The 17,152-nt window shown below is 41.2% G+C and overlaps 1 protein-coding gene across 1 annotated transcript in view; it reads right to left on the bottom strand.

The window, feature by feature from the left end:
- ST8SIA6 (ST8 alpha-N-acetyl-neuraminide alpha-2,8-sialyltransferase 6) overlaps positions 1-17,152 on the bottom strand; it is a 135,485-nt gene that overhangs the window by 11,294 nt on the left and 107,039 nt on the right. The window contains exon 5 of the mRNA XM_031652469.1: positions 1,489-1,633. Coding sequence (XP_031508329.1) covers positions 1,489-1,633 — 145 coding nt within the window. The remainder of the gene's footprint in view (positions 1-1,488; positions 1,634-17,152) is intronic.

The raw sequence follows: 17,152 nt of genomic DNA, 5'->3' as shown, positions 1-17,152 counted from the left end.
CAAACCACTTAATGCGATCTTCTTTTGTGCCCAGCAGTTTGTTCCGGAGAGTTGCATGCAGAAGGGCAGAGTAAAGCAAAGTGGCAAAGAGGACATCTCCACCACGAGCCCCGTCCATGAAAGGAGAAGCTGGAGCGACACAAAAAAATGGGACCTGGCACTGCAATTGGTGCTGTATTGACTGCAGAATTTCCTCTCTTCAGTTTAAAAAAAAAAAAAAAACAGTATAAATTTGGAAAGTGGATGCAGTTCCCGGTGGCATACATAATTATCAGGCCTATATTAAGTTAATCCTTTCAAAGGGTCAAATGAGGGTAAAGTAGTTGCTGCTCCTCTGTTCTGGTCAGTGGAAAACATGGTAGACACTGGCAAAACCTGAATGGATGAATGAGTGAAAGGGTTCACTGTCACACTTTCCAAGGCTTTCCCTGATAGGAAAGATAAATACTCTTTCCTTATCATCTTTTCAATCACTGGTCATTTCAGGGCATCATGAGAATGCTTTATGAGTTATATTTTTTGTCCCCTTTTTCTTCCAGAAAATATACAGTATTTTTTCTCTATCATTTTCTATTTATTTCTCACTCATACTCAACAAGTTATTCTTCCTCTGAATCCTAACATAAAAAAAGAATTGGAACAACTTACATAAGCAACAAAAATTAGCTGAAAGAGGTCAAAGTTCCAACAAAAGAAAACTGTAAGAATCTCATATCCTACAGTTAGTGTACTGCATATGTAGAGGAATCCCGTTTTGACCATCCTGACATGGTCTAATTGCTTTGTCATGGAATCGTAGAAAGATGCCGGAGAGCGTATGTTTAGAAGCAATGAGATGTTTATGTCCCTCAGAACCAAAATTTCCCCGTGAGGATTTGTATTAAGGGTCGAGTTTCTCCTCACTGTGTGAAGTGGCTTTTTTATCCTATCATTACTCATTCTTCTAATTTTACAAATAGGTAGTGAGTGCATATACGTACTGGGAAATGTTCTCGGGGTTTGGGATATATCAGTGAACACAGCAGACAACAATCTCTATCTTATGGTGGGTACGTTTATTGACTATAAATCCTCACCTATTTACTTCCCAAAGATGGGCCACATAAACGCACCGTTCCTTGTGAAGGAATTGATTTAGTCACCATAACTGACAATTGGAAGAATCTTATTTGAGGTGAAAAATGGCCGTCTTCACACGCCTCAGTGATTACTAAGCAGGAAGCCCAAGCGTCTCATCTCATTCGAAGAAGAGTCTGGAAGACTCAGGACTGGAAAAGCTTATCATTTAAGATATAAATAATCCTTCCCTACAGAGCCACACTGCATTCAAAACGGCCCTTTTAAAAAATGGCCCACTATCCAAATTTTATACAACATAACAATATGGTATTTTAATTAATTCCATCATAATTGTAAGTTACAGCTTAAAGTAAAAGAAAATTCACCTGGAATGGTAACACAAATAACCCACCACAAATCTTTACTCACCACTGGAAACATATGAAAAATGTTCTTTTTAATTGGGATTTTCTTTTTGCTTTCCACCTCGTAACTCATGTTAGTCCCAACTGGAGTGTTATTCTGAGAAACAACAAAGTTTTGAACAGCATCACAGCAGGAAGCAAGTTTTGCTCTGCAAAGAAAAAGAATAAAAAGGAAGCCAAGGTATAAGATTAAGAAACTGAAAATAGACACCACAATGGATGATGCAAAACAGGATTTTGTCAGACTGACTTTCAAAAAGAAGATGATTATTCACAAAGATGACTTTGTTATTTTTCCTCCAGGCTCTAAATCCCTTAAGGATTGGGACTGACTCTCTTTTTTACTTTTTTTTTTTTTTTGTCTTTCCTTTAATCTTATCTTAATTTCTTTTTAATTTTTTTTATTTTACTTTAAATTCCAGGATACATATGCAGACAAGGAGGTTTGTTACATAGGTATATACGTGCCATGGTCATTTGCTGCACCTATTAACCCATCATCTAGGTTTTAAGCCCCACATGCATTAGATATTTGTCCTCCCCTTACCCCCAACAGGTACCAGTGTGAGATGTTCCCCTCCCTGTGTCCATGTGTTCTCATTGTTCAACTTCCACTTATGAGTGAGAACATCTGGTGTTTGGTTTTCTGTTTCTGTGTTAGTTTGCTGAGGATGATGGCTTCCAACTTCATCCATGTCCCTGCAAAGGACATGATCTCATTCCTTTTTATGGCTGCATAGTATTCAATGGTGTATATGTGCCATATTTTCTTTGTCCAATCTATCATTGATGGGCATTTGCGTTGGTTCCATGTCTTTGCTATTGTAAACAGTGATGCAATAAACATACATGTACATGTGCCTTTATAGTAGAATGATTTATATTTCTTTAACTATATACCCAGTAATGGGATTGCTGGGTCAAATGGTATTTCTGGTTCTAGATCCTTGGGGAGTCGTCACACTGTCTTCCACAATGGTTGAATTAACTTACATTCCCACCAACAGTGTAAAAGTGTTCCTATTTCTCTACAGCCTCAACTGCATCTATTTCTTGACTTTATTTTTTTATTTTTTAGACAGAGTCTCACTCTCTCTCACACTGGAGTGCAGTGGCATGATCTCAGGTTCACTGCAACCTCCACCTCCTGGGTTCAGGCGATTCTCCTGCCTCAGCATCCTGAGTACCTGGGATTACAAGTGTGCACCACCCAGGCCTTGCTAATTTTTTTTAGTAGGGAGAGGGTTTCACCATGTTGGCCAGACTGGTCTCAAACTATTGACCTCAAGTGATCTGCCTGCCTCAGCCTCCCAATGTGCTATTTCTTGACTTTTTAACAATTGCCATTCTGACTGGTGTGAGATGGTATTTGATTGTGGTTTTGATTTGCATTCTCTAGTGACCATTGATGATGAGCTTTTTTTCATGTTTGTTGGCTGCATAAATGTCTTCTTTTGAGAAGTGTCTGTTCACATCCTGGGGTTGTTTCATTTTTCTTGTACATTTGTTTAAATTCCTTGTAGATCCTGGATATCAGACCTTTGTCAGATGGGTAGTTTGCAAAAATCCCATTCTGTAGGTTGCCTGTTCACTCTGATGCTAGTTTCTTTTGCCATGCAGAAGCTCTGTAGTTTAAAATCATGTGCAAAAATTACAAGGATTTCTATACACCCACAATAGACAAGCAGAGAGCCAAATCATGAATGAGCTCCCATTCACAACTGCCACAAAGAGAATAAAATACCTAGGAATATAGCTTACAAGGGAGGTGAAGGACCTCTTCAAGGAGAACTACAAACCACTGCTCAAGGAAATAACAGAGAACACAAACAAATGACAAAACATTACATCCTCATGGATAGAAACAATCAATATTGTGAAAATGGCCATACTGCTCAAAATAATTAATAGAGTCAATGCTATTCCCATCAAACTACCACTGACAATCTTCAAAAGAACTAATTTAAATTTCATATGGAACCAAAAAAGAGCCCATATAGCCAAGACAGTCCTAAGCAAAAAGAACAAAGCTGGAGGCATCACGCTACCTGACTTCACACTGCAAGGCTAAAGTAACCAAAACAGCCTGGTACTGGTACCAAAACAGATATATAGACCAATGGAATAGAATAGAGGCCTCAGAAATAACACCACACATCTATAACCATTTGATCTTCAAAAAACCTGACAAACACAAGCAATGGGGAAAGGATTCCCTATTTAATAACTGGTGCCAGGAAAACTGGCTAGCCATATACAGAAAACGGAAACTGGACCCCTTCCTTACACCTTATACAAAAATTAACTCAAGGTGGATTAAAGACTTAAATGTAAAACCCAAAACCATAAAAACCCTAGAAGAAAATCTAGGCAATACCATTCAGGATATAGGCGTGGGCAAATACTTCATGACAAAAACATTAAAAGCAATTGCAACAAAAGCCAATTTTTTTTTTTTTTTGACAGAGTCTTGCCCTGTCCCTCAGGCTGCAGTGCAGTGGCACAATCTAGCTCAATGCAAATTCCGTTTCCCAGGTTCAAGGAATTCTCCTGCCTCAGCCTCCTGAGTAGCTGGGACTATAGGCACCTGCTACCATGCCCAGCTAATTTTTGTATTTTTAGTAAAGACAGGGTCCAACCATGTTGGCCAGGCTGGTCTTGAACTCCTGGCCTCAAGTAATCTGCGCTCTCAGCCTCCCAAAGTGTTGGGATTACAGGCGTGAGCCACTGCACCTGGTAGTTTTTTGTTTTTTTTTTAATCTCACTAGACTTCTAACTGGCCCTGGATCGTAGCATGGTGACTTGGCAAGATCAATGGCAAAGCAGTTAAACATACTTATACTCAGGTAGGAACCTTCTTATCAATAGAAAATGCTCATGAATGTAACATTTTTAAAAATACAAAGTTTCTTCTGATAATACTGTTATAACACTAAAAACAAAAAATGAGAGGATTCATTTTAATTTTATAATAATTATAAAATACAGAAACTAAGTTAAGAAGAGTATCACAGTCACTAAAACAATACATAATCATTTATTATAAGTCCAATAAAAAAAGAAATATCTAATACACTGAATTTTTAACTGAGGCAAATTTAAAGTTGCCATTCCTTATAGAAAGCCCAGAGAAGCATAAATTAATACCAAGCTACATTTCAAAATGATTACCATGGAGTGAAACATTATTAGAATGTAGACCTAGGAAGTGCTTTCAAGGATCATCTGAGTTAACCCCCAACCTCTGGCAGATGCATGCAGAACTACTTAGAATTCATATTTCATTTCTTCAATTCTCCAACGATGTAGACTCCCTAAAGTCTCTTGATAATTGTTCCAGGGTTTAATCAACCTTAAAATCAGAGAGATTTCTGCATTTGTACAATGCAACTATGTTTTAATGTAAATCCATTTTCCTTGTTAGGTTTTCATAGAATCTCCTTATAAAAATACTTCACGTACTTGAAAATGGAAATCAGGCAAAGCTTTAGCCTTTTTTGGTCTTGAAGAGTTTACAGAATTTTTCCTTCTCTCAGGTTTTCCTCATATGACCAGTTTTTCATGATTTTAGTCATCTCATTTATCTTTAAACCTCAACTTATTTCTCCATATTACTGAAAAATCTGTATCCAAGCTGGATCCAGTCATAAGACAAGAGTCAGTGAATATTCAGCAAGAAATGTTGATGGTAGTGAGTCATTAGAAATAGTCCGTCCTCAGCCCACACTTCTATTATTGGTTTGGTCCTTAAGAGTAAGCTTCCATACATGTTTCTACTGAATTTTGCCCTTTTGAAAAAATACAATGCTCTAATTTGTCAAGGTCATCTAAAATTTAGTCTTCTGAACTCCAATAATTCTCAAGGCATGAAAAGTAAGGGTGATATTTACACCTCAAAGTTAAGGTGTTTAACAATACTTCCTATCAGTTAACTTAAATAAGTTACAATATTCGTTAAAATAGTATGTCCTTCTTAATTGGATTTTGTCGACTTATTGTTTCTTTTTGTATTTTACAACCTACCATTTTAAAAAGATGGTTCATGGAGATTAACAAAAGAAAAAGATGAAAATAAATGGTATGTAGTCAAAAACATGATACTAAGTAGATTTTAACTATACGTTTAATTTGATTAAAATTTGTGTGACATATTGCAAATTCAGAAATTCTTACTTGTATGTAATTGTAATGGCTCTTTTATCCAGCATTTTGAGAAAAGGCAACATAATAAATTCTCATTTACATTTGGCAAATAATTTCTCTAAGGATATTCAGCGCCTACAAGAATATTGCATCACCAAAAACACTAAATCAGATCTCCTCTTATGCTTTTTAAAAATATTAATAGAGTTTTTGCTGAAATGTTTTTTTAGATAGAGTCTCACTATGTTGACCAGGCTGGACTGCAGTGGTGGGATCTCAGCTCACTGCAGCCTCTATCTCACAGGTTCAAGAGATTCTTAGCCTCCCGAGTAGCTGGGACTACAGGCGTGCACCACAACGCCTGGCTTATGTTTTGTATTTTTAGAAGAAATGGGGTTTCACCACCTTGGCCAGGCTGGTCTCTAACTTCTGACCTCAAGTCATTTGCCTGTCTCAGCCTCCCAAAGTGCTAGGATTATAGGCCTGAGCCACCACACTGGGCCTTTTTCTGAAATTGTATATTTTAAATATCATATAAAATTTCCAAACCTATAGAAAAGTTAAAAGAACTGGACAATAAACACTTGAATAACCAGCAGCTAGATTTGACAATTAACTTTTCACTATTTTTGCCTTATTGCGTATCTGTCCATTAATCCAATTTTATAGTTGTACTTGTTGCAATTCAAAGTAAATTATAGATCTGAGTGCATGTCACCTCCAAACACTTCCTATCTCCAGACCCTCCGCCAAGCCCCAGACGACACTTTTGTGATGATTTTTCACCACAAATTCGTTTTTCCTGTTCTAGTATATGACTAGTATATGAACAGAATTATATCACATGTATGCCTTCTTTTTTTTTTTTTTTTGAGATGGAGTCTTACTCTGTTTCCCAGGCTGAAGTGCAGTGGCTCGATCTCAGCTCACTGCAACCTCCACCTCCCAGGTTCAAGCGATTCTCTTGCCTCAGCCTCCCGAATAGCTGGGATTACAGGCGCCTGCCACCATGCCCAACTAATTTTTGTATTTTTAGTAGAGATGGGGTTTCACTATGCTGGCCAGGCTGGTCTCGAACTCCTGACCTTAGATGATCTGCCTGCCTTGGCCTCCAAAAGTGCTGGGATTATAGACGTGAGCCACTATGCCTGGCCTACATGTATGCTTTTATGTAAGACTTCTTTCACACAGCCTAAATGTTTTTTGAGATTCATATTGCCATATGATATGGTTTGGGTCTGTGTTCCCATCCAAACCTCATGACGAATTGTAGTCCCGTGTTAGAAGAGGGGCCTGGTGGGAGGTGGCTGGATCATGGGACTGGATTTCCCCTTTGCTGCTCTCATGATAGTGATTGAGTTCTCACGAGATCTGGTTGTTTCAAAGTGGGTAGCACCTCTGCCTTCTGTCTCTTCCTCCTGCTCCAGCCATGTAAGATGTGCCTGCCTCCTCTTTGCCTTGTGCCAGGATTGTGAGTTTCCTGAGGCCTCCCCAGCCATGATTCCTGTACACCCTGCAGAACTGTGAGCCAATTAAACCTCTTTTCTTTATAAATTAGCCCATCTCAGGTATTTCTTTAGAGCAGTGCAAGAACAGACTAACACTCCTTGTGTAGCATCAGATTGTTCTTTATTGCTGGAGTAGTATTCCGTGGTATGGATGTACCAGAGTTGGTTTAGCCATTCCCCTTGAAACTTTTGAAGATCTCACTATTTTTTTTTTTTTTTTTTTTTTTTTTTTTTTTGAGACGGAGTCTCGCTCTGTACCCCAGGCTGGAGTGCAGTGGCCGGATCTCAGCTCACTGCAAGCTCCGCCTCCCGGGTTCACGCCATTCTCCGGCCTCAGCCTCCCGAGTAGCTGGGACTACAGGCGCCCGCCATCTCGCCCGGCTATTTTTTTTATTTCTTAGTAGAGACGGGGTTTCACTGTGCTTGAGCCACCGCGCCCGGCCGAAGATCTCACTATTAAAAATCAACATTCAACCCCAAAGCACTCATTATAATCTCCCAGGAAAAATATCAGAATTATAATCTAAGATGTCACAGGCTAAGGGGACTTTTCCAGCTTTTGTGTGCAGTGGCGGAGTGATAAGTGTAAGCTCTTTGTCACTTTCCAGCTCATCCATGTGGCAGAGAGTAAGAGCCAGTGTTGCTCTTACAACAAATAAAACAAAATGGAATTTTTATCTCTATTACTCTATTTCTCATCAGCCCTAAAATTCCAAAGTGTTGGGATTACAGGCGTGAGCCACCATGCCTGGTTATTATTCCCATTTTAAAGATGAGAAAATTGGGGTTGAGAGAGGGTAAGTTATATGACCAAAGCCTGCAGGTTGTAAACAACTCAAACCTTTGTGTTTTGACGTTCAGTTCTCTGCAGTTCACACTAGAGTATGTTGTAACCGGGGAAATGCCATTATCTAAGCCTCTTCCCCTAGAATCCTTTCCAAAATGGTAACCATAGCATAGGTTGTTGCCCCCAAAGTATTGCTGGTAGCATCTTGCTGAAAACCTACCTAGACTCAATTCAAAGGCCACCATGCAACTTACATATAAATGCTTCAAAGCCTGTATAACTGAGGCATTTGAGGTTCTCCTTTTACATGGAAGATATATAAGCCGCCCTATGGGAGCAGGATTATCAGGTGACCTGAACAATGTGCCCTAAAATAAACTGAAAAGAAGCCTCTGTCTTGATGAGAGTCTAATTCTTCTTGCATTCTACCTTGAGCAATTTCCTCCATGCAACTCAGGTTCAAAAGAGAATACACTGCCCTCCATCCCCCCAGGAAAGAATTGGGACTTTCTGTACTGCACCGAGTTCTAGAATTCAGGAAGGTTCATATACTTTGAAAAATGCTTAACTTTCAAGGAGTAGGTTGGTTCTGGGAGGATCTGACTTAATGCTTTTCACCTGGATCTATAAAGATGGAATCGAAGATCTGCAAAATCACCTTTGTATCCAGATGTCAAATCATCTTTGCATTACAAATTCCTTTTGAGAAAGGGATCTTTATTAAAATTGTAAAAGTTCCTTTTTGGTTTTTTTTCACTGTAGGTGCTATTTTCTTTTTCTGTTTCTTTTGTTGTTTGTGTTTATTTGTTTCAAGTCTCAGGTCAAAATTCTTCTTCAGTTCTAAATTCAGTGCTTCCTGGATTTCCATGAAGTGTTAATGACTACTTAAGGCTTACAGTTCACAGACCCAGGACACGTGAATACTAACGACCTAAAGGCCCAAACCCATGACTCCCAGGCACCTCTTCTGTTTGTTAAACTCTGAGCCTCCCTAATGAGATGTGAAAAAGTTCCCATAAGGTAGAGGCTGCAGGCACTGTCCAGGTATTGATAAAGACCTACCTTTCCAGAATTCATTTTCTATGAATCTAATGAGGGTCCTAGGAAAAAGAGTTTTAAAATGTAAGCACCAGCAGAAAGTCAAAGGATTTATTTACCCTCCAAACCACTTCTAAAATAGCCACATTTCTTTTTCTTCATGAAAACATAACATACATAAGCCAACAATCCAGCACTTCCCTCTCTCCTGTTGATGCCCCCTTTTTTTGCCTCTCTTCTTGCCCTATTTGACATGTAATTCATGGATTGACTGATAATAATAACAATAACCAACATTTCGTGCATTCTCACCGCATGCTAAATATTTTACGTAGATTATTTCACTTAAGCCCTAGAATAGCCCTACAAAATAGATGCAATTAATATTCTCATTTTATAGATGAGGATAACTTAGGATAATAAAGTTAAGAAGGTCATATATGACATATTCATTCACTCATTCATATTTATTTAGCACCTATTAAATATTGAGCTCTATGAGAAGTGCTGGCTACACATTGGTCAATAAATTAAGCATTGTCTCTGCCTTTATAGTGTTTGTGATCCAGTAGGAAGGAAAATAAAAAGGTTTAGAGATGATTTGTAAGGCAGTAAGTAGCAAAGCAAAGATTCAAACCCAGAATTCAAACTCTTCCTCTAAAGCCACTGCCAGCGCTTGTACTGCAAAGAACTGTTAAATACAGTGAGTTCTAAGTTTCTCTTCAAAGAATCAGTATGTCAGTATGTTCAGTTCTTTGTTCTCCATTTTAAAGTTTAACTTCCTTGTTCTCCTTGTCTCCTTGCCCCTAGTTTCAGTAAACAACCTTCCTACCAGTTGTAATCAATAGTTCACATCTATTCCTCTGGTCACTTGCTCTGTCCTGAGTCACGCCTGGTCACCTGCTCTGACCTGAGTCACCTTTAGTCACCTGTTCTGTAACTGTCTTTCCTGCAAAAACTGCTCATCCTGCCACTCTGGCTCGTACCCCTGCTCTCTTTAAAACAGTCAATCGGAATTAGCTTAGATTGTGCAGTCCAACCCTAGCCAACAGGGGAATGTCACAGCAGTAGGAGCTACCTGTGTCAGGGATAAGAACCCCTTCCCTTCCCTTGTTCAGGTGTGCTCTCGTCATTGCTCCATTCATGAGACACACCCTTCTATAGAAGTAAAATTGCCTTGCTGAGAAAATTTATGTTTGAGTGCTATTTCTTTTGTGGCACTAAAAATTTATTTCCAACAAAACCATGGTGTGCAATGGGGGAAATTAAAATGTTCTTACCTGAGCCACCGTATCTTACAACCCAAAATATTTTTCTAGATTTCTGAAGTTCGTATTTGGAAGAACTTCTTTAACAAAAAATAAAAGAGCTTTCTGGGCTCAAGGGGCCTTTCCATTGCTGTCACATAGAGTAGAAGACCCATCCCCTGCACCCTAGCTGCCCAGCCTCCACACACAGTCTTCATGTCCCAGTGACTGCTCTAGACTTTGCAGGAGTCTGTGTGTTTGCCTCTGGGCTTGCGTTGTGCAATTATGGGAGGCAAGGCCTGGAGAAGGTGAGAGAGAAAGAATACTCTGGTATTGGAGGTTGAGAACAAGTCATCTCTGGTTAGAGGCCACTGAAGGCAAGAAGAAGATTTACAGGCTTTTGCTTGACTTTCTAGAACCCAGTAGTGTGCACTGGCTTTCCAAACTTCAAGCGTGATCTGAAACTGCGTATTTAAAGGAGTCGTGCCTACAAAGGGAAGAGAGAGATACGTGCTACTCTGTAATGTTCAAAACCATGCCTGGTGTGCTTGAGTCTGTTGTGGAAGCTTTACTTTCAAAGGCAATTGACAAACCAGGGCCTGTCTGGAGGGAACAGATTGAAATTCATGGTAGGTGAAGAACTAATAATGTCCCAGCTGGAGAAGAGCAGATTCGGGGGATTCAATAGCTCTCTTTGAATATTTTAAGGACCATAAGGTAAAGGAATAATTAGATTTAAATTCTGTAGCTTCAAGATACAGAATGAGGACTGATATGGATGGAATGCTTGTGTCTCCCCGAAATAAGTATGTTGAAACCCAAAGCCCCTGTGCGATGGTATTAGGAGGTGAGGTCTTTGGGAGGTGATTAGGGTCTTGAAAGTGGAGCTCTGATAAATGTGAGGTTAGAGTAAGAAGCTGGGGCCGGGCACAGTGGCTTATGCCTGTAATCCCATCACTTTGGAAGGCTGAGGCAGGCGCATCACAAGGTCAGGAGTTCGAGACCAGCTTGGCCAACATGGTGAAACCCCCGTCTCTACTAAAAATACAAAAAATTAGCCAGGTGTGGTGGCAGGCACCTGTAATCCCAGCTATGTGGGAGGCTGAAGCAGAAGAATCACTTGAACCCAGGAGGCGGAGGTTGCAGTAAGTGGAGACCGCATCACTGCACTCCAGCCTGGGCAACAGAGCAAGTCTCCATCTCAAAAAAAAAAAAAAAAAAAAAAACAAAGCTGTCTGTCTGTAACCCCGAAGAGGGCCCTCACCCAGAACATACCAGAACCATGCTGGCACCCTGATCTTATACTTCACAGCCTCCAGAACCATGAGAAATAAATGTGAGTTGTTAAAGCCCCCTGTCTATGGCATTTGGTGACAGCAGCCCAAGCTGACTGAGACAAAGACCGATATATACAGCAATTCAGCCCACATTCACTGAGCAGCCAGCAGTGATGGCCATGGCCCAAGGTCGTGGTATTACAATTTGCAAAGTATTAAATACAAATATGAATAAAACATGAACGGGCCTTGCCCTCTGGGAGCTTAAGTGTATTAAGAGAGACAGACACAAAGCATCACTGGTATTTAAGTATCATTTCACCATAATATGAGGCTGTGAGAGCAGCACAGGGGAGGAACACTTAACCAACATGGGAGTTAGGGGAGATTTTGTGATGGAGCTTTTAACATAGCACCCAGCACAGGAGGCACTTGATAGATATTTCCTCATTGAATGAATAAACCTGTGTTTGAGGATAATTCTTTGGGTCGTATAGGATGAATGGCAGTGGAAGGAGATCAGAGGGAGGAAAGTCAGCTGGGACTTGGCTGCGAGGCTTTTGCTAGAGTCACCTAATTAAAGATTAAAAGGGCCTACATGAAACGAGTAATTTTAGAGTTGAAAAGAGGAGGAAGGAGATTTGAGATATATTTCGTAGGTGGAAAGAACAGCCCGGGCACAGTGGCTCATGTCTATAATCCCAGCACTTTGGGAGGCCAAGGCGGGCAGATCATGAGGTCAGGAGTTTGAGATCAGCTTCGCCAACGTGGTGAAACCCCGTCTCTACTAAAAATACAAAAATTAGCCGGCCATGGTGGCAGGTGCCTGTAGTCCCAGCTACTCAGGAGGCTGAGGTGCGAGGATTGCTTGAACCCAGGAGATGGAGGCTGCAGTGAGCTGAGATCATGCCACCACATTCCAGCCTGAGCGCCAGAGACACCCCCTCAAAAATAAAAATAAATAAGAGTGACAAAGGCAGCACGGCGTTATGATAATGGCTCGATATGAGACGCTCTTCTTGGTCTTCCCCTAAACCTCAGTACTCCCAAATGAATTCATTCCTTTCACAAATATTCATCAAGGGCATCCCAGGTGCCTTGCACTGTGCTAGGCTCTGGGGATATGCCAAAGAATGACCTGGACCCCCAGCCTCTCCTCATCTTGCTCCTGAGACAGCACAATGTAGACGAGAAGCAGAAGATGGAAGAAGCCTCTGAACAAGGTAACAAAGGTGAACAATGGCTGTTAACTATGGTCCAGAAAGAAAGGTCAGCAAGATAGAGGGAGTCTTTTCTCTACAAAGGGTCACTGAACCACAGGAAGAAAAATCAATAGACGGTTGTGCAAGCAAAGAACAATTTGATTCCCCCCTAGAGAGCCATAGAAAATATTGTATTCATAAGCTCATAAATGTTTGAAAAGGGAATAGAAAACTATTTAATGAGCTCAGAAAATAGTTTCTAAATTTCAGCTCTGATGTTATTGGTACCTGCAGAAGAGAGGTGGAGAGGTTAAAGAGAAAGAGCAAACTAAGACTGTGCAGAAACCAAGGAAAAAAAAGAAGAAACAGTTGAACATTTCATGAAACAGAGGAGGAAAGAAAAGTGATGGACACATGAAATAAAACACAGAAAGAGAGCCCTGAGAAAAACAGAAGAGATGAAGACAGAAGGCAAAAGACAGTCACCCACAGAAACCAAGGATATAGAGACATGTGAAATAGACAGAAATGCAAACACAAGATCACAGAGGAGCAGGTTTACACAGACAGAACGTTCCACAGAAAAGGCCCAGAAAGAGAGACGCCAGACAGAGGCTCAGATAGGAGCATAAAAAGGGAAACGTGTGTTTGAGGCTCATGTCTATAGATGCATAAATAATAATAATAAATACATGCATGGCTTTTACTGTCTCAAGAACTCTTCCAAGCACTTTATATATTATTTAATCCTTAAAAGAGCCTTATGAGGAAAGCACATTATCATCACTGTTGTTGTCCCCATCTTTCAGATGTAGAAGCTGGGTCAGAGAGGTGAAGTTACTTGCCTGAGGTCACACAGCTAGCTAACAACATTACTGAGACTTGGATGCAGGCAGTCTAGTGTTTATTAATAGCTGTGTGCTCTTAATACTGCCCTACATCCCTGTAATTGTTGTCTGACATATACACAAATAAACCATGGCAAAGATGCACAGAGGGGGTAAAAGTCAAGAAGAAAGCCCACACAGTCACTGTCACAAGACATGAATAAACTCTGTTGTATTAGAAGTTTTCACGCTGCTAATAAAGACATACCCGAGACCGGGTAATTTACAAAGGAAAGGAGGTTTAATGGATTCACAGTTCTATGTGGCTGGGGAGGCCTCCCAATCCTGGCAGAAGGCAAGGAGGAGGAAAGCCACATCTCACATGGTGGCAAGCAAAGAGAGAAGGAGAGTAAGTTAAACCGCTTGGATCTCTTTTCTAATAAAACCATTGGATCTCATGAGACTTATTTACCACCATGAGAATACTATGGGGGAAACCACTCCAGTGATTCAATTATCTCCCACTGGGTCCCTCCCACAACATATGGGCATTAGGGGAGCTACAATTCAAGATGAGATTTAAGTGAGGACACAGCCAAACCATATCATCTGTCCTTCATGGGAAAATGTCTACATCTTCGGAAATTTTGGAAATTGTGATCAAATATTCTCAAGCTGTGCTGAATATCCACAGCTATGTGCATAATAAAAGAGGGAAACAGTGCCCAAATCCCTCCCTCGCAAGGGCCAGGGAAGATCCAGCCAGATACAGGTTAAGGGGCTGCAGGTTGGAAACTGGAGTGCATGGAGTCAAGGCTAGGGGTGGAAATCCCTGCCCAGGCAACAGATTGCTTGGGGCTGGGTAAACCAAGACAAACTCCCGCAAAAAGATAGGATGGAAATACCCAGAAGAACAAATGTAATTCACGTGGATATGAATGGATAAACAAATCAAGCACTTACTACTGTTCTTACTACTAAGAATGTAACAGAAAAAAAGAGAACATCCCATGGAGAACTCTTAGCTAGTGGGAGAGAGACAACAGCAGACAATTAGAACATGGTGCCGTCAGTCTACACTGCAACAGGGGGAGGAGGAGAGAAGAGCTGGGCTAGGCCAGGTCTACTATATACCTCTGAGGCTTCACAGAGGGAGCTGGGAGGGGTGAGACTGCAGCACAAAAGCTCGCTTCCTCCTGTCACAACAGTGGACCTTTGAGACTGAGATGCCTGGAGCACTTCAGGGGCTGCTCTGAGTGGGACAATCCACTCTCTTGAATCCTTAATCTTGTGTTTATATTTTGCTGGCTCCATAATAAAGCAAAGTACAAGCAAGTTTGGCTGAGTCCAATTCCACAGTCATGCAAGCCCAAGGAACTGGGCCAGCCATGGGGTCAAGAGCATGTTGGAAGGTACCTAAGCCACCCAAAGTTTGGGGACAGCTCCCCACAAAACACAAAGCTTAAGCTGAAAACTTAAAGATAAACAGAACTAGCCAGGTGAGGCAAGAGAAGGAGATGGAGGGGTAAAGACTGTTTGAGAAGCAGGAAGGAGAGAATGTGAAAGCCGGGAGAAGAGAGAGAGAGAGAGAGAGAGAGCATAGAATGTGCAAAATTCTGAAAGAAATCCTGTGTGACTTGGGAGATGGAGAACTAGGTGGAGAATGCTGGAGAACTATAGTAAGAGTTTTATAGGCATCACAAAGTCAACAATGTGGATTTCTTCTATGGGAAAGGGCAAAGCATTGAAGGGTCTTAGTTATGGAAGTGACACACGGGATATGCATTTTAGCATGTACACCCTGGCTTCAGCGAGGATAGATTAGTGGGTCTGCAGAAAGATCCCACCGATCAGTTAGAAGGATAGGCAATGACCCAGTGTTGCAGTGGCCACCATCAACTCGTTCTCTCCCTACATGCACATGTCAGAAAACGAAACCTAAAATTCCTCCCCTTGAATTGGAGCTGGCCTTAGAAAGTACTTGAACCAGTAGAATACTACAGAAGAAGTGACATTCTGGGATTTCCAGTGCCAGGTCATAAAAAGTGTTGTGGCTTCTGCCTGGATCTCTTGGAACGTTCATTCTCTGGACACTTCCCCAAGAAATCCAGCCATTCCCCCAAGGAATTGAGTCTTCTTGAGCTGCAAGAAGCTCAAGTCACATGTGGAGGCTCCTTTGAAGATCCTTTAGATGGCAGCCCTAGCTGAATTCCTAGTAAGCAGTCAGTGGTAACTGAACTGACATGTGAGTGTCACATCTTGGACGTCCAGCTCAGGCAAGCTCTCAGATGACTCCAGTGGACTGCAACCCTATGAAAGCCCTCCATTAAGAGTTCCCTGGGCTGGGTGTGGTGGCTCACATCTGTAATTCCAACACCTTGCTGAGATGGCAGGATCACTCGAGCCCAGGAGTTGCCTGGGCAACATAGGGAAACCCCATCTCTACAAAAAAATTCAAAAATTAGCTGGGCTTGGTGGCGTGCTCCTGCTGTCCCAGCTACTCAGGAGGCTGAGGCAGGAGGATTGCTCGATCACAGGAGGTCAAGGTTGCAGTGAGCTGTGATGGTGCCACCGCACACCAGTATGGGTGACAGAGTGAGATCCTGTCTCAAAAACAGTCACAACAACAAGAAAAGAATTCGCCTGCTGAGTCCAGGCAGCCCACGAAACTGAGAGAGAATATGAAATCATTCAAAACAAACAAGCCATCAGTTTGGGGGCAGTTCCTTATGCAGCAATAGATAACCAAGATGCCAGTTAAGAGAGAACAATAGCTATGTATGTCTGGGCTCTCCAGAAAAATAGAATCAACAGCCTATCAATCTATCATCTACCTATCTGTCTTCTATCTATGTTATCTATCTATGTATCTATGTGTGTATATATGTATGTATGTATGTATGTATGTATCTATCTATCTATCTATCTATCTATCTATCTATCTATCTATCTATCTATCTAAAGAGACTCAAGAATTGGTCCACACAATTGCAACGGCTAACACATCTAAAATCTGTAGGGTAAGCTTGCAGGTTGCACATCCAGGCAGGAGTTGATTCTGCAATCTTGAAGTCGAACTACCTCTTCTCTGGGACACCTCAGTTTTTGCTTGTAAGGGCTTTAATTGATTCAGATGAGACCCACCCACATTAACAATGGTAAGCGCCTTTATTTAATGTCAGTTGATTGTACACATCTACCAAATACCTCACAGCAACACTTTGATTAGCATTTGATTAAATAACGGTACTAGAGCCTAACCAAGTAGACACAGACAATTAGCTATCCAAGTAACCCAGACCAGAGATGGGTGGTGAGATTGCAAAGAGAAGATAGGTTTAAAACATATTTAGGGTGTAAGACTTTAGCAAAAGTTTGGCGACGGACTAGAAACGGGCACTGAAGAAGACAGCGGGGGTCACGCAGGGGTTTCTGATTCAGGCCACTGGGAGAAGGATGGTGCTTTTTCTGACACACAGAGTAGTGTAAGAGAGGGGAGAGGACCACGATAGGTTAATAATGAAGGTGGTGACCTGTTGTGGTTTTAATTCATGCTAAGACTTGTAAAGAAAAAAAAATGGGATCACGTTGCAGAACCGGAGTCAGATTGTGAAAAAGTGGGACTGTGAAATCATTGGA

The sequence above is a fragment of the Papio anubis genome, chromosome 11, assembly GCF_008728515.1.
Source record: "Papio anubis isolate 15944 chromosome 11, Panubis1.0, whole genome shotgun sequence".
Taxonomy (NCBI): Eukaryota; Metazoa; Chordata; class Mammalia; order Primates; family Cercopithecidae; genus Papio; species Papio anubis.
Note: the sequence above shows the minus strand (reverse complement) of the source record. Positions and strands in the feature narration are given on the sequence as shown.